Source organism: Ailuropoda melanoleuca, chromosome 13 (assembly GCF_002007445.2).
Source record: "Ailuropoda melanoleuca isolate Jingjing chromosome 13, ASM200744v2, whole genome shotgun sequence".
Lineage (NCBI taxonomy): Eukaryota > Metazoa > Chordata > Mammalia > Carnivora > Ursidae > Ailuropoda > Ailuropoda melanoleuca.
Genome location: NC_048230.1, coordinates 2,236,228 through 2,254,474, shown reverse-complemented (window position 1 = coordinate 2,254,474; position 18,247 = coordinate 2,236,228). Strand labels below are relative to the sequence as shown.

The 18,247-nt window shown below is 48.1% G+C and overlaps 1 protein-coding gene across 1 annotated transcript in view; it reads left to right on the top strand.

The window, feature by feature from the left end:
* DOC2B (double C2 domain beta) overlaps nucleotides 1-13,025 on the top strand; it is a 33,350-nt gene extending 20,325 nt beyond the window's left edge. Inside the window, exons 8-10 of the mRNA XM_011223427.3 lie at nucleotides 7,705-7,786; nucleotides 8,695-8,791; nucleotides 9,421-13,025. Of these exons, the coding sequence (XP_011221729.1) occupies nucleotides 7,705-7,786; nucleotides 8,695-8,791; nucleotides 9,421-9,557 (316 nt within the window). The 3' untranslated portion in view covers nucleotides 9,558-13,025. The remainder of the gene's footprint in view (nucleotides 1-7,704; nucleotides 7,787-8,694; nucleotides 8,792-9,420) is intronic.
* Nucleotides 13,026-18,247: the final 5,222 nt, after the last annotated feature.

Below are 18,247 nucleotides of genomic sequence, written 5' to 3'. Positions count from 1 at the left end.
ATTTACCATCATACTGTGTGTAGCTCCATCCATGTTGTTACAGATGGCAAGAGCTCGTTGGTTTTCAGGCTAAGGAATATTCCTGTGTGTGTCTCCCATCTTCCTAATCCACTCATCTGGCCGCGTCTTGGCTGTTGTAAATAACGCTGCAGTAAACGCGGAGGTGTGTCTATCGTTGGGAATTAGCATGTTCATTTTCTTTGGATAAATACCCAGTAGTGGAATTACTGGATCGTACACTATTCCTTTTTTCCATTCTACTGCTTATTTATTACTGAAGGGTAGGGGGCAGTGTTACGTTAGCTTCGGGTGTACAATAAGTGTATACACTATGCTGTTCTTGCCACAAACGTAGCTCCCAGCTGTCGCCATGCAACACTCGCGGTACCACTGACTACATTCCCTGTGCAGCACCTCTTCTTCCCATGACTTGTTCATTTTATAACTGGAAGCCTGTATTTCCCACTCCCTTTAGTATTTTTTTTCTTTTTAGAGAGAGAGAGAGAGTGCATGCAGTGCGAGCACACGCACACACACACACACACACACACACTCACACACACACGTGTTGGGTGGGGGAGAGGGCAAGAGAGAGAATCTTAAGCAGACTCCATGCCCAACAGGGGCCTGATGCGGGGCTCCATCTCACCACCCTGAGATCATGACCTGAGCCGAAATCAGTAGTAGGACGCTTAACCGACTGAGCCCCCCCGGGCGCCAGTCCCCTCGGTGTTGTTTTGAAGATCCTGCAGACAGTTTTCCACAGTGGCTGCTCCAATTTACATTCCTGACCATGCATGAAGGTTCCTTTTTCTCCATATCCTTGTCAGTCCTTGTTACTTCTTGTCTTTCTGATACTAGCCATTCTGACAGGCGTGAGGTGCTATCTCCTTGGGGCTGTGATTTGCATTTCCCTGATGCCAAGTGATGGTGAGCATCTTTCCATGTGTCTGAGAGCCAGCTGTATGTCTTCTTTGAAAAAAACGGTCCATTCTGCCCACTTTTTAATCAGATATTTTTGGTATTGAGTTGCATAAGTTCCTTATATATTTTGGGTATTAACCCCGAAAATGGATATATCATTTGCAGATATCTTCTCTCGATCGGTAGGTTTCTTTTCATTTTGTTAATGGTTTCCATTGCTGCACAAAAGCTTTATATTTTGATGTAGTCTCAATAGCTTATTTTTGCTTCTGTTTCCCTTGCCTGAAGAGACATATCTAGAACACTGTTGCTAAGGCTAATGTCAGAGAGATTGCTGCTTATATTTTCCTATAGGAGTTTTATAACCATAAAACTAACCAGGTCTTATGTTCAAATCTTTAATCCATTTTGAATTTATTTTTGTATATAGTGTAAAAAAAGACGTGGTCCGGTTTACTCAGCACCATTTATTGAAGACACTGTCTTTTCCCCATTGTATATTCTTGCCTCCTTTGTTGTATGTTAATTGACCACATAAGCATGGGTTTATTTCTGGGCTCTCTATTCCGTTCCATTGACGTATGTGCCTATTTTTGTACCAGTACCATTTTGTTTGTTTGTTTGTTTTAGAGAGACAGTGTGAGCAGGGGGGAGGGAGAGGGAGAGAGAAAATCCCAAGCAGGCTCCACACCCAGCACAGAGCCCATCATGGGGCTCAATCTTAACAACCCCAAGTTCATGACCTGAGCCAAAATCAAGAGTCGGACACTTAACCCACTGAGCCACCCAGGCACCCCAGTACCATTTTGATTACTACAGCTTTGTAGTAAGTCTTGAAATCTGGGAGTGTGATGCCTCCAGCTTTGTTCTTCTTTCTCAAGATTGCTTTGGGGTATTTGGGGTCTTTTGTGGTTCTATACAAATTTTAGAATTATTTGTTCTAGTTCTGTGAAAAATGTATTTGGTATTTTGATAGGGATTGTACTGAATCTGTAGATTGCTTTGGGTCGAATGGACATTTTATCAATATTAATTCTTCCAATCCTTGCATGATGTATCTTTCTATTAGTGTCACCTTCAATTTTTATCATCAACGATTTATAGCTTTCAGAGTACAGGTCTTTCACCTCCTTGGTTAAGTTTATTCCTAGGTATTTTATCCTTTTTGGTGTAATTATAAATGGAATTTTTTTCTCTTTTTTTTCTTTTTCTTTTTTTTAGAGAGAGAGAGTCAGGGGGAGGGGCAGAGGGAGAAGGAGAGAGAGAGTCTCAAGCAGGCTCCACGCCCAGCACAATCCGGTGACATGAGCTCAGTCTCACAACCTGAGATCATGACCAGAGCTGAAATCAGGACTGAGCCACCCAGGTGGCCCTGGAATTGTTTTCTTAGTTTCTCTTTCTGCTAATTCATTATTAGTGCATGGAAATGCAACGGATTGCAGTATATTAATTATGTATCCTGCAACTTTACTGAATTCATTTTTTCTAGCACTTCTTTCGTGGACTCATTAGAGTTTTCTATGTATAGTATCATGTCATCTGCTAAGTAGTGACAGTTTTACTCCTTCCTTGCCAATATGGATGCTTTTTTATTTCTTATCTAATTGCTGTGGCCAGGACTTCTAGTGGTATATTGAATAAAAGTGACGGTTGTCCTTGTTTTGTTCCTGATTAAGAAGAAAGGCTCTCAGGTTTTTACCAAGTATGATGTTCGCTGTGGGTTTGTCATATGTGGCCTCTATTATGTTCAGATATGTTCCCTCTAAACCAACTTTGTTGAGAGTTTTTATCATGAATGGATGTTGAATTTTGTCAGATGCTTTTTCTGCATCTATTGAGATGATCATGTAATGTTTATCTTCCATTTTATTAATGTGGTCTATCATGTTGGTTTGTGGGTATTGAACCATCCTTGCATGTCTGGAATAAATCCCACTTGATCATAGTGAATGATCTTTTTAATATATTGTTGAATGTGGTTTGCTAGTATTTCCTTAAGGATTTTTGCATCTCTGTTCATGTTGACCCGTAGTTCGTCTGTTCTCCCTCCTTCCCTCTCTCTCTCTTTCTTTCTCTCCTTCTTTCTTTTTTGTAGTGTCTTTTTTTTTATTAAGATTTTATTTATTTATTGGACAGAGAGAGAGACAGCGAGAGAGAGAACACAAGCAGGGGGATTGGGAGAGGGAGAAGCAGGCTTCCCACCAAGCAGGGAGCCCGATGAGGGGCTCGATCCCAGGACCCTGGGATCATGACCTGAGCCAAAGGCAGATGCTTAATGACTGAGCCACCCAGGTGCCCTTTTGTAGTGTCTTTGTCTGGTGGTGGTATCAGGCTAATAGTGTGCTCATAGAATGTATTGGGAAGCTTTCCTTTCTCTTCCATTTTTTTGGAATAGTTTAAAGAGAATAGGCATTAACTCTTCTTTAAATGTTTGGTAGAATTCACCTGCAAATCCATCTGGTCCTGGACTTTTGTTTGTTGGGTTTTTTTGATTGCTGATTCAATTTCATTACTAGTAATGAGTCTGTTCAGATTTTCTATTTCTTTTCATTAGTTTTAGAAGATTGTATGTTTCTATAAATGTATTCATTTCTTCAAGGTTGTCTAATTTGTTGGCATGTAATTTTCCATATTAGTCTCTAACAATCATTTGTATCTCTGTGTTGTCAGTTGTTCTTTTTCATTTCTGACTTTATTTACTTGGGTCCTCTCTTTTTATCTTGATCAGTCTGGTTGAAAGTTTATCAATTTTGTTTTTTTTTTTTTTAAAGAACCCACTCTTGGGGCACCTGGGTGGCTCAGTCAGGTAAGCGTCTGCCTTCGGCTCAGGTCATGATCCTGGAGTCCTGGGATCGAGCCCCACATCAGGCTCCCTGCTCACTGGTGTGTCTGCTTCTTCCTCTGCCCCTCACCCCACTTGTGCTGTCTCTCACTCTCTCTCAAATAAATAAATAAATAAAATCTTTAAAAAATAAAAAAAATAAAAAATAAAGAATGAGCTCTTGGTTTCATTGGTATCCCCCTTTTTTGTATTTTTCCTGTTTTTAAGTCTTTATTTCATTTATTTCTACTCTGATCTCTATTATTTCCTTCTTTTAACTTTGGGCCTTGTTTATTGTTCTTTTTCTAGTTCCTTTAGGTGTAAGTTTAGATTGTTTATTTGAGATTTTTCTTGTTTCTTGAGGTAGGACTGTATCACCATACATTTTCCTCTCAGAACTACTTTTGCTGCATCCCAAAAATTATGAACCATTGCGTTTTCATTTTCACTTGTCTCCATATATTTTTTAATTTTCTCTTCAATTTCTTGTTGACCCATTGGCTGTTTAGTAGTATGTTGTTTATCCTCCATGTGTTTGTGGTTTTTCCAGTTTTTTTCTTTTGATTTCTAGTTTCATCCTGTTGTGGTTGGAAAAAATGCTTGATATGATTTCAGTCTTCTTAAATGTAGAGTTTTTTAAATATATTTTTTTAGGTTTGAGAGAGAGAGAAAGCAGGAGAGGGGTAGAGAGAGTGATAGAGAATCCCAAGCTAAGCATGGAGCCTGACATGGGGCTCAATCTCACAACTCTGGGATCATGACCTGAGGCAAAATCAATAGTAGAGGCCTAACCAACTGAGCCACCCAGGTACCCCTTAAAGGTAGAGATTTGTTTTGTGGCCTAACAGGTGATCAGTCCTGGAGAATGTTCCATCTGTACCTGAAAAGAATATGTGTTGTGTTATTTTTGGATGGAAAGCTCTGTACATATCTGTTAAGTCCATCTAGTCTAATGTGCATTCAAATACACTGGTTCCTTATTGATTTTCTGCCTGGATGATCTATCCATTGATGTAATTGGGGTATTAGTCACCTACTATTATTATGTTACTGTCAGTTTTGTTCCTTACGTCTGTTCATATTTGTTTTATGTATTTAGGTGCTACAGTGTTGGACGCATAGATATTTATAACTCATATTTTCTTGTTGGACTGATCTCCTCATTTTATAATGTCCTTGTCTCTTTGTTTTAAAATCCATTTTGTCTGTTGTAAGTAAGTATTGCTACCTAACCTCCCCCCTCCCGCCCTGTTCATCCTCACCCCTGGTTCCATTTGCATGGCATATCTTTTTCCATCCCTTCATTTTCAGTCTGTGTCTTTAAGTCTGAACTGAGTATCGTGTAGAAAGCATATATATGGGTCTAGTCTTTGTTATCCATTCTGTCACCCTCTGTCATTTGACTGGAGCATTTAGACCATTTAGATTTAAAGTAATTATTGCTAGGTGTTATTGCCTATCAGTGCTTCCTGCCATTTTGTTAAGTGTTTCCTATTGGTTTTTGTGAGTTTCCAGTTACTGGAGACTGCATAAGCAGCTGAAGAACAGGTTTTTGTGTGGATCTATGTCTTCATTTCTCTCTCCCACCTCCAACTTTCTTCCGTACATATTTTGTAGTGTTTTTATAATGAACTAGTGTTATTTATGTAATAAAAATCACAGCTAAAAAATCAAGAATTAGATACCACTTTCTGCCTTTCAAACCAGCAGGGATTTTTATTTTAATAACTGGAAGTTTATACCTCTTAATTCTCTTAACCTGCTTCGCCTATCCCCTCCCCTTCCTCTCCTTCCCTTCTGGCAACCACCAGATTGGTCTCTGTTTTTGAGGATGATTCTGTTTTTTTGTTCATTTGCTTTGTTTTTTAGATTTCATATATAGTGAAATCATACGGTATTTGTCTTTCTGACTTATTTCACTTAGCATAACACCCTCTAGGTCCATTCATGTTGCCACAAATGGCAAGATCTCATTCTATTTTATGGTTAATATTCTATTGTGTGTGTGTACGGATATGGATAGATACATATATGTACACACACACACACACACATATATACACACACACCACAACTTCCTTATCCATTCATCTATCAGTGGACACTTGGGTTGCTTCCATAATTTGGCTAGTATATATAATGCTTCAGTAAACAGAGGGGTATATATATCTTTTTGAATTAGTGTTTTCATTTTCTTTGGGTAAATACCCAGTAATGGAATTTGGTATTTCTATTTTTAATCTTTTGAGGAACCTCCACACTGTTTTCCACGGTGGCTGCACCAGTTTACATTCCCACCAGCAGTGCATGGGGGTTCCCTCTTCTTCACATCTTTTTTATTTTTTGAAGATTTTATTTATTCATTGGACAGAGAGAACATAAGCTGGGAGAGCAGCAGGCAGAGGGAGAGGGAGAAGCAGGCTCCCCTCAAGCAGGGAGCCTGACACGGGGCCCGATCGCAGAACCGTGGGTTCGTGATCTGAGCTGAAGGCAGCTGCTTAACCGACTGAGCCCCCCAGGCGCCCCATCCTTTCTCCACATCTTCACCAACACTTCCGTCTTGTCTTTTTGATACTAGGCATTCTGACCGGTGCGGGCACTGTCCCGTCGTGGTTTGATTTGCATTGCCCTGTTGATTATTGGTTTCATGCATCTGTCGGTCATCTGTATGTCTCTTTAGAAGAATGTCTTTTCAGGTTCCCTGCCCATTTCTAAATCAGATTATTTGGGGGTTTTTGGTGTTGAGTTGTATAAGTTCTTTATATGTTTCGGGTATTAACCCCTTGTCAGATAAATCATTTGCAAATATTTTCTCCCATTCAGTAAATTATCTTTTCATTTTGTGGATGGTTTCGTGTGCTGTGCAAAAGCTTTTGATTTCGGCGTAGTCCCAGTCGTTTATTTTTTGCGTTTGTTTCCCTTGCCCGAGGAGACACCCTCCGTATGTGGCCAAGGCTGATGTTCAGGAGGTCTGTGCAAACCAGCGAGGCTTTAAGGCAGCGCTCCTCAGCGCTGCTGAGGGCGCTGTGTGTCATCTGTACGGCCGTGTCCGAGGACAGGCGGGCACAATGAAGCGAGAAGCTGGATACATGGGCGCCTTTGGGTGGGTCGCTGCACTTCTAGGAATTCAGCCATTCCTTCAGCAGATGTTGGCTGACAGACCCATATACTGAGCCCCCCGCAGGGTGCCAGGAAGCTGATGGTGAGACGGGGGTAGTCCCCACCCCCAAAGCACCCTGGGCAGAGGCGGGACAGTTATCACTCAAGTGTCTATTCAGGGACAGGGTAAGAAGTTCTGCAAAGGAATTCCTGTCCTGGCTTCTGAGTACCAGCCCTGTGCTGAGCAGCTGTGTGGCCTTGGGCAAGTCCCTCTACCTCTCTGAGCCTGATGAAAGCTCTTTGACATCAGAGTCCAAGGAGCTCACGCCTCTAGACGAGCTGGCTCACAGGCCAGGCTCCCCTCTCCCTGCAGGCGAGCTCCAGCGAGGTGGAGGCGATGGGATATACGAATGCGTTATATACTGCAGATAGTATTTATAGAGTTCTAGACGATAACTGACATACTTGAGAAAGATGATTTTCATAGCATGTGAATTATATGTCAGTAAACCTGCTACTTAAAAGAGGAAAATCTCTAACAAGGGACCAACTCTGCTAAAAATGTTTTTCTGGTGGGAAATGAAAGCTTTATGAAAATTTGACTTCCAGAAACAAGGAAAAACCTCTAGGAGAGAAGGGGACTCTGTGGTTGACTTCAGAAATGGGCGTGGACAGAAGTCTAGGTGACGAAGGAACCACTTGCTTCTCCCGCTGCGCTGACCGCTAACCTTTGCCACCGGGGGTCCTCTGCTGAGTAGGAACAGGAGGCCCGGGGAACGAGCAGCTCTTCAAAGCCCTGCTCCTCCAGCCGGGCCCGCAGCTTCTCCCCACCCCTGCCCATTTGTTGGTTATGATTCCAGATACCTGAAGCCAGATGTGGACAAGAAATCTAAACATAAGACAGCAGTAAAGAAGAAGACCCTGAACCCCGAATTCAACGAGGTACAGGGGCTGGCAAAGCTGCTGGGAAGCTGCTTGCTCTCCCCCAGGGCAGGGGGCCCGGAGGACTGATTTTTCCAAGGGCTGCTGTGGGAACTGAGGTCTGGGAGGGGCCCCCAGGAGAGCCCCCAGCCATGGGGGCAGGGGAGAGACAGGCCAGGCCGAACCAGGCTGAGGCGGTACAGATGGAGGGGCAGGGCAGCCGGAAAGCTCTTCCGAGGATCAGACTGATAGGACGTGGCCACCCAGGATGTGGAGGTGGAATGGGGGGACCCAGCATCAAGAGGGGAGCTGCAAGCCAGAGGGGGGAAGCGCTGGGTGGGATGTGAGAATGTGAGGTACCCAGGGCCTTGAGAAGACCTGGTCCAGGGGGATACCCAGGTCCTCACCCAGGGGGCATCTGGAGAGGCACAGAGGGGCCTAGGGAAGAGCCTGAACGACTGAGGAGAAGGCAGAGGAGACTAAGGAGATGCTTCCAGAGAGTGAAGGGGATACCAGATGTCAGATCATCCCGGGAGCCTGTGGAAGAGAGTTTCACCAAGAAGGGAGTGGCGGGCAGAGCAGCCCCGAGAGACGTCAGGCACAGGAGGCCAGCACGTGTGTGCTGGTCCACAACAAGAAGCTCTCGGAGATCTGGGGGCAGCAGCTTCAGTGACAGAGGCGCAGGTCGGTTGGAGGGCAGGGGACCCTGAGGACCCCAGCCAGGTTCTCAGGCAGAAGTGGGTGGAATGGGTGAGAATCTGCCCTCATCCCCCACCGAGCACTGACACCCCCCCTCCCGTCCGTCCGTCCCTCCCACCCTCTCTCCCTTCATTCATGCCTCCGCTCACCACACCTCACAGCCTTCGTGGCCACTGGCCAAGTTCCAGGCCCTGTGGTGTTGGCCCTGACTCTCTTCTTCTGACCACCAGGAGTTCTGTTATGAGATTAAGCATGGGGACCTGGCCAAGAAGACCCTGGAAGTCACTGTTTGGGATTATGACATTGGAAAATCCAACGATTTCATTGGTAAGAGCACCCAGTGAGAATGCTGTTTGACCACATGGCCTGTTCTGGGTTCACAGAGGGCAGCGGCCCTGAATCCAGGCCACAGCCCCTCCTCCTCCCTGGCCTCTATGGCCCCGGCTTTCCCCAGGAGGCCTCAGACCTTAACCAGACTGACTCATGTGACAGAGGACTAGCTAGGCCCAGAGAGGGCAAGAGGCCTGGCAGGGTCACCCAGCAGGCTGTGGTGGAACCGGGCTGAGAGGTGAGGGTGGCCAGTGCTTTGGGCTGGACTCTGAGCCCCTGTGGCCCTGAATTCCCGTCGGCCTCCTGGCTGCCCTTGGCCCCTAACACGTGACGTTGCCCTTCACCCCCAGCATTGCTCTGGTCCCGGAAAGGGGAAGGACGGGATCCCGGGCCCTGGCCAGGCGGCGGAAGGGGGCAGGCTGAATGTGGCGTGGTGGGCTGTGGTGGGCCGTGGTGGTGGTCGGACCTGGGCCCCCCTCAGAGCCCGGGGGGCAGGGTGGAGAGTACAGCCCGGGAGCGCAGAATCCGGAGAGGGTGGTGTTGGGGTTGGTCTTACAGGAGCACCTGCCCCTGGGGCCCCTGGAGTCACTGTGTCCCTGGCTCCCCGCTCGGCTCCCTTCGTGCAGGCGGCGTGGTTCTGGGCATCAACGCTAAGGGCGAGCGCCTGAAGCACTGGTTTGACTGCCTGAAGAACAAGGACAAGCGGATAGAGCGCTGGCACACGCTCACCAGCGAGCTCCCGGGGGCCGTGCTCAGCGACTGACCAGCCCCCACCTGCCGCCGCACCCGCCCCTGCCCGTCTCCTGGCCCGGCACCCGCCTGGCCCCGGGCCTCCTCAGCCACCACCAAGGGCCTCGGCCCTCATCTTGCGGGAGATCCAGGACGCCTGCTCGGACACCGGGCCGCTGCTCAGAGGCCGTGGCGGGCTCAGCCACTCCAGGGACAGCAAGGCCAGCTGGGCCCGCTTTCAGCCCCTGAGGCCCAAGAGGGCAGGAGATGGGAGAGGACCGTGGCCTCAGCACCCACCCCAGGGAAGGGAATGGGGCTGTCTCGGGGGCTGAGGGCCCTAGTGGAGGTCAGCAGTGAGGCACAGGGACCCCAAGCTGAGAGAACAGGAGTGCAGGGGCGCCTTGGCAGGGCCAGTGAGAACTCCAGAGAGGGACATTAGGGAGAGGGGCATGGGGGGAAGGAGACTTGGGAAAGTATTCCCCAAAGGAGGTTCTTACTACATCCGGTCCTCGCTGGCCTTACTGGGCAGCTGGAGAAAAGCTGACCCGAGAGCAAGGAGTGGTAAAGTTCCTATAGGCTCTCACTGAACATGGGCAATTGGCAAGCACTTCACTCAGTGATTGCACGAGCCCTCGGAGATGAATGAGACCCAGGGCCTGCCCTCTAATCCTCCTTGTCTAATCAAGGAGCTAAAAACAAACCATTACAACAGGGAGTGAGGAATACCAAGGCCAGGCTGACATACCTGTGAGTGCCATGGACTCTGACTCTGCTGGGAGGCAGGGAGGGCTTCCTGGAGGAGGTGATGCTTCAGCAAGGCCTTGAGGGGTGAGTGGAGTTTCTGGGCAGACAAAGGGGAAGGGCAATGTGTGCAGCGGGAATGACCTATAAAAGCCTAGGGGGGAAGTATAGTGATTGGGCTCGGGTCGCTGTGCAAGACTTGGGGTCTCACTCTGGAGACAGAGTGTGTTAGGACAGGAGTGGGGCCTTGAGGTGATGTCACCCACCCCTGGCCTGCCAGGCTAGCCCCAGCTCATAGCTTTGGGGGAGGCGATGGAGCACTGTGGTGAATCGGATGTTGGGGCAGGGTCAAGTTCAGTCCTCAGACCAAGTACTCCCACCTTTAGTCTTTCTCCTTCCAAGAAACTTGGAGGATGGATCTTCCTCTCATTCTTACCAGCTCAAGCATGAGGTCAGCTGTAATCAAGAAGAGGGTTTCCCACACACACACTTTTCCTCATGAAAAGAAGCAAAAAGTCCTCATCTCCACCTTCTTCTTCCCTTCATCCACCCCCCTTCTGAGTTCAGGGCTGGGGAGTAAGGGGTCCAGGTGAATGCCCACACATCCTGGCCCTACTGTGGCCACGGATGTCCCTTTCAGGAGTGCTGGGTGGCAGTCCAGGGCCTCCTTTTTGAGAAGGCCTGTGAGGCTGGCTCCTACCTCCAGGAGCTTGAGAGACACACCCTGCCTGGTGGGCCTGGCACCCTGAGTCGGGTTGAGGGCAGAATTTTGGGGCCCAGGTGTGAAGCCCCAAGTTTTTCCTGCCTACCAAGGGGCCTTCAAGGCTGCTATATGAACAAATGCAGAACCAGGGAATTTCTGTTTGCCCCAGCACTGCACTAATGGAACACAGAGGCCCAGAGAGGGAAAGCGACCCACCTGAGTGAGGCCTCCCTGCCCTCCCGGCCAGGCTTCCTGGCCCCTGCCTCAGGCCCAGGCCCAGGCCCAGCCCCAGCCCCAGCGCCAAGCTCTGGACACCACACTTCAAGGGAAGGAAGGTGCTGGGCTCCTGTTAGCTGCCTGCCTGGGGCTCAGCCCTGCCTGCTGCAGACACAAAGCACATCACCATCTGAGGCCTAGGGTGATGATGCGAATTCCACCAAGTGCCCATGAGCCTGTTCCCATTCTGCAGGGACAACGGGACTCCGGCCCCCACACAGCACCTGGCAACTTTGCTGGTCACGGAGCCTTGGTTTTCCTGTCTTTAAGGTGGCTTTGTGTAAAGGGTTTACATGCACTGTCTTAATGGATTTTCACAATTCTGTGAGGTGGGTCTGTCATCCTCATTTGACAGATGAAGAAGCAGATCAGGCTGAGGAGTTTGTCAGTGTCACACAGCAGGGAAAGGGCAAACCAGGCCTCGGCCTCGGCCCTGGTCCCGTGCCTGCCACATGCTCTGGTTGTCGGAGAGCTAGTACTCCCCAGTCCTCTCCCTCCTGGGCTGAGGAGGGCTCAGCAGATATATTCAGAAGACTCGGGAAGCTCTGGTGCGTGATGCAGGGGTGGGACCAGAGCGCTGTCCTGCTCCCTCATCCCCTAGATGGCTTTGAAATCACTGATGCACTTAGAGCTTCCCCAGAGGTCCCCACCCCCAGGCCTGGAACTCAGCTATCCCTCCCCAGCCTCTGAGTCTGTGGGTCAGGACTTCCTCCTCACGGGGGCTGAGGCAAAGGCTCCTCTTTTCTCCACAAGGCTGGAATGGGGGAACCTCTGGGGGACTAAGCAGACAGATGGCCTATTTTGGGGGGGCCTCCTGGCTCGGTGAGCCCTGGGTACCTTCCAGCTTTGCCTCTTGGAGGGCCTCATTAGGAAAGGAGCTGCAGAGCTGCTCGGTGAAGGTACTGAAATGCTGAATGGCACGGCCAGAAGGGGCCGCGAGTCTCACCGCGTACAACTTCCTCCTTAGACACCGGGGAAACTGAGGCCCAGCTAGTGTAAGGAGCCCATTTAGGGCTCCGTACTGCCCTAGGCTGTGCAAGGGTAGACTTGGTCCTGAAAGATGGTCCCAGCCGACCACGGGGACAGGATGGGAGATGGATCTTCTGGACCACCAGCCCAAGTGGAGGGTGGGGCGCTTAGGGAGGAAGCCCCTCGGGAGTGAGGGAACCTTCACCAGGACCCCAGCTCTGCTCCTGACCCCTTGCAGAATGTGTTTCTGTTAAAGCTCTTCGGGAAGCTGCGGTAATCAGCTCTGCCTTTGACCTCAAACTGGCATCTTCCCCTGGTCTGTCGGCCCCACAGAAAGACGGGAACTTTCACGCCCCTCCCCCACCACCGACAAAAAGTAGTTCCAAAGTCTGGTGTCTGCGACCAGGAAGTCGCCCGCCGGCGCGCTGCAGCCGCCTCCACGCTCGCCTCCCACCGCCACCCCCAGCCAATCCCAGACTGGCCCGTCTTCCGACCGTGAAGCGGTAACCACCTGACCCCTAGCGGCAAGAGCGAGGAACTGCGCCTCCCGGCCCGTGCATGTCCCGCCGTTCGTTCTCAGACCGAGAACCCCCGATGCATGGACTCTGGCTGTCGTCGACGCAGACTCGTGCACTGCTTAACACCGTTTTGCTACCATGTGGCGGCTGCAGAAAACGTCCTTAAACTGCAGCCCCACACACAATTTTTGTACTTTCGTCTGACCTACTCGAGGGTGTCCTTTTTAAGTCCTATTTGTTAATATTTATAATGACCTATAATTCAAAGTAAATGAAAACGTTCACTGCAATCGCATTGGCTCGAGAGACTCCTTTAAATAGATTTGGATGAAAGGACCTTAAAGAATAAGAAAATGGCAGCTGAGGCTCACTCAGCACCTTGTCTCCCTTGACTGTCACCAAGAACTCATTAGAGGTAGGTCTCGAGTTACAGATGGGAACACTAAGGCTCAGAGAGGTTAAATCACAGATGGTAAGTGACACAAGCAGAATTCAACTAATGCCCCCCAAGCCTTTTTTTACCGAGATCAGCGTGCACGCTGTCACCCACTCATTCGGCAAACGGCTGCGGAGTATTAAGGCTACCACCGGTCCCTGGCCTAGGCCCCTGGGACAATTGTCAGCAAGGCGGCCAGCAGTAAATCTAGCCTGTTAAAAGACGGCAGTACGGGCACCCGGCTGGCTTCATCCGTGAAGAGTGTCGCTTGATCTCTGGCTCATGAGTTTGAGCCCCACATTGGGGGTAGAAATTACTTAAGCAAAAACAAAGGAATGAGGGTGGGGAGGGGGTTGGGCTTAAGTAGGGAGGTGAGGTGGACCTTTCCAAAGAAGGTGACTTTTGAGCTAAGACTCGGAGGGGAGGAGAGAGGGAGCTATGGAGATACCCGGAATGGAATGTTTTAGGTGCGGGAAATACCCAGTGTCCCTAGTGGTGGGGGCAGGTGGCATGACTGAGAACAGCAAGGAGGCTAGTGGGGCCCCAGCAGGGTGGGGCAGGGGAGGGCCCTAAATGAGGGCACAGAACCGGGGGCCAGATCAAGTAGGACTTTATCTAAAGACTGGTTTTCACTCTGTGTGAGATGGGAGCTTATTTCAGTTCTAACAGGTCATCTGGTAGAGGCCGAACCTGTCATCTCTCAGATATTCCACCACAGTGAGGGCAGCAAACCCCACACACGCCCTTAGCGCTAGGGGAGGGTAAAAAAAAGAAAGATCATTTGAGGAAAGGCAATTAGTTCTTGTGCTATTTTGGCAGGAAGGGGGTCTTTAAGGACTCTAAGAAAATACTGGGAACCAGAGAGAAGGTGCCAGAACTATAATCTTAGCAGCAGTAACACCCATATAGCACTCTCAGACACACAGACAAGTGTTATACTCATTTAATCCTAATTGTGACACTGTTTCAGTCCCCATTTTATAGATGGGAAAACTGAGGAACAGAGGAACATGCTCAAGGAATAATTAAAGGATAGAGTTGGGATTTGGCCCCAAGCCTTGTGGCTCCAGAATCCATATTCTTCATCTCTACCCTATGCTGCTGTAAGAAGCAAATGGTGTTGGCAGGTCTAGTGGAAGATGCCCAGGTCCCACTAGGTTTCTTGCAGGTTCAGCCTTATTCACCCCCCAAGCTCCCAGAACTAGCGGGGTCCTGCTCGGCCAGGAAAGATTTTCCAGGGCTCACTCTCAGGATCCTTGCTGTCATCCTGACCAAATGCAATGCTCACCTCTGCCCAGTGGGTTCCTATCTGTCATAGGCCCCAATTCCCTTCTGTGTGTCCCCTGGCCACAGGTAGGCAAGATCTCTTATCTGGAGAACATGTTGAACCGGTGAGCACTTGTGTGGCTTTTCAGGGGCTACCTGTGAGCCAGTGAAACTACTACATTATGAGACTCAGGAAACTGGGAAACCAAGACCTCTCAGGGCCTCCTGGGTTTTCTTCACTTCTCTGCACCTTCCTCCATCCTGCCTCTGTCAACACAGGCTTTCCGATTTATTAGTCCATAAATGATCCAAAATGGTGGCCTCAGCCCCAAGTGGTTTTTCAGCCAGTGCTACCTAGGAATATTTTCTGACGCTTACTTAGCTTCTCAGGAGAGAAATGGCTCAGTTCAGATTATAACTCACCTCCTTGGGGTCAAAGGGCCGGGGGGTGATAAAACCGTGATCACATGATAAAACCATGGCGATGGGCAAGGCACACAGGGTCAAACATGTCTTTCAAAAGAAGTCCCTGAGCCAGCAGGAAAGGAGGAAGAGGTGCCAGCCAAGGGAAGAAAAGGGTTTGACAAAAGCCAAAAAGCATTGCCATAGTATTCTAGGGCGGTAACCATTCAAAAAGCAAAGACTGGGGGGCGCCTGGGTGGCACAGTGGTTAAGCGTCTGCCTTCGGCTCAGGGCGTTGATCCCGGCGTTATGGGATCGAGCCCCACATCAGGCTCCTCCGCTACGAGCCTGCCTTCCTCTCCTACTCCCCCTTGCTTGTGTTCCCTCTCTCGCTGGCTGTGTCTATCTCTGTCAAATAAATAAATAAAATCTTTAAAAAAAAAAAAAAAGCGAAGACTGGTAAACAACCAAAACACTACAGAAACAAGGAATAGACCTAACTTCCATTATGGCCCATCCAAAGGCTAAAAAGCCATGTAATCATTTCCATTTTTAATTATAAACATGATGAGATGTCTTGGAAATGTATGATAGAAAGTAAGGGGAATAAAGCAAAATTAAAATTGAGTGTAGAGGGCAATCCTTTTCAATTATTTCATTGTGAAAAAATTTTGTAAGAGTTCTTCATATGTGGTAAAATATAATTTTTCATTTTAGGATGTGAGGGCAATCGGGCTGTGACGTCTCTCACCCTAGGTTGACGTGATCACCACGGTTGACTCAGCTGATCTGGCTGGCAAGGCAGGTGTCTCCTTTCTCCTCCACCACTCCATGTGTGTCCCTCCAAAGCTGTGCGCCCAAACAGGACGATCTTCCCTGATGGAGGAGGGCTGTTCTTCAGTCAAGGGTACATGAGTAGCTGCGTTCCCCTACTGGAACCTCCGAACCAGCTCTCAAGGTCCATTTGCAGGAAAATGTAGGGTAGTCAGGGTTCCAAGACTCTAGACACAGCCCAATGAGGCACTGCATGTGGCAGTCTGCCTTTCTTTAGGAAAAGGGGTATCATTTTAACCATTTTTAAGTTGACAATTCACTTGCATTAAGTACACTCATAATATGGTGCAACCATCGCAACTATTTCCAGTTTTTCGTCATCCCAGACACTCTGTACTCATTAAACAATAGAACTCCCCATTTCCCCCACAGTCAGCCCCTGATATCCTCTATTTTACTGTCTTTATGAATTGTCTATTCTAAGTAACTTATATAATCGGAATCATATATGTGTTTTGTTATGACTGGCTTATCTCATTCAACGTAATATTTTCAAGTCTCCTCCATGTTGTAGTACATATCAGAACTTTGTTCCTTTTTTGGGTGAAAAATATGAATATGCCACATTTTGTTTATCCATTCATCTGTATGTTTGTTTGTTTTTTAAGCTGTATGCCCCAAGTGGGGCTTGAACTCATGACCCTGAGATCAAGAGTCAGATACTCTACTGACTGAGCCAGACAGGCACCCCATCCATTCATCTGTTGATGAATACATGGGTTGTTTCCATTTTTTGGCTGTTGTGAATAATGCTGCTAGGAATATTGTACAGGTATCTAAGTCCCTGCTTTTGGTTCCTTTGGGTCTATACCTAGGACTAGAATTGTTGGGACATATGGTGCATCTACATTTAACTTTTTGAGGAACCACCAAACTGTTTCCCCCAGTGGCTGCAACATTATACATTCCTACCAGCAATGCACAAAGGCTCCATTTTCTCCACATCCTCACCAAAACTTATTCTGTCTTTATAATAGCTACTCTAATGGGTGTGGAGTGGTATCTTACTGTGGCTTTCATTTTCATTTACCTAATGATGGGTGAGGATGAGCATCTTTTCATGTACTTATTGGCCATTTGTATAACTTCTTTGCAGAAATGTCCACTTAAGTCTTTGCCCATTTTTGAATTAAGTTCTTTTCGTTGTTTAATTGTTGGAGTTCTTCATATGTTCTGGATATTAATCGATATGAGATATATGATTTATAAATATTTTCTCCCATTCCATGGGCTGTCTTTTCACTCTTGATAGTGTCCTTTGATGCACAGTAAGTTCTTCATTTTAAGACCAGTTTAGGGGCCCCTGGGTGGCTCAGTAGGTTAAGCATCTGCCTTCAGCTCAGGTCATGATCCCGGGGACCTAGGATTGAGCCCCACATTGGGCTCCCTGCTCTGCGGGGAGCCTGCTTCTCCCTCGCCCCCTGCTGGTTCTGTCAAATAAATAAAATCTTTAAAAATAAGACCATTTTTTTTTTTAGGTTTTATTTATTTATTCATTCGACAGAGATAGAGACAGCCAGCGAGAGAGGGAACACAAGCAGGGGGAGTGGGAGAGGAAGAAGCAGGCTCATAGCGGAAGAGCCTGATGTGGGGCTCGATCCCATAACGCCGGGATCACGCCCTGAGCCAAAGGCAGACGCTTAACCGCTGTGCCACCCAGGTGCCCCCTATTTTCTTTTGTTGATCGTGGTTTTGCTGTCCTAAGATATCATTGCCAAATCCAACATCATGAAGGTTTGCCCATTTTCTTCTAAGAGTTTTGGTTTGTTTGTTTGTTTGTTGTAAGATTTATTTGAGAGCAAGAGCACGAGAGAGCATGAGCAGGGGGGAAGGGCAGAGGGAGAGGGAGAAGCAGGCTCCCACTGAGCAGGGAGCCCAGCAGGGCTCCATCCCAGGACACTGAGATCATGACCTGAGCTTAGGGCAGACACTTAACCGACTGAGCCACCCAAGTGCCCCTCTTCTAAGAGTTCTATAATTTTAGCTCTTAAGTNTCTAAGAGTTCTATAATTTTAGCTCTTGTTTTCCACTCATTTTAATTTTTCTGTATGTATGGTAAATGTCTACCTTCATTCTTTTGCATGTGGATATCCAGCTTTCCTACCTTTTCTTCAAGTTCATTGATCCTTTCTTCCACCTGCCCACATCTTCCACTGAACCCCTCCAGTGTTTGTTATTTGTACTTGTTATAGTTGCCATATGTAGCTATTTTAACCCCATGATACCAAGTTATAAATTTACTTTAAACAGTGATCAAAAAGAGGAGCACCTGAGTGGCTCTGTCAGTTAATCACACAACTCTTGATTTCAGCTTAGGTCTAGTTCTCAGAGTTCTGAGTTCAAGCCACATGTAGGGCTCTGCATTGGGCTCTGTGCTGGGCATAGAGCCTACTTAAATAAAAAATAAAATAGGGGCGCCTGGGTGGCACAGCGGTTAAGCGTCTGCCTTCGGCTCAGGGCGTGATCCTGGCGTTATGGGATCGAGCCCCACGTCAGGCTCCTCCGCTAGGAGCCTGCTTCTTCCTCTCCCACTCCCCCTGCTTGTGTTCCCTCTCTCGCTGGCTGTCTCTATCTCTGTC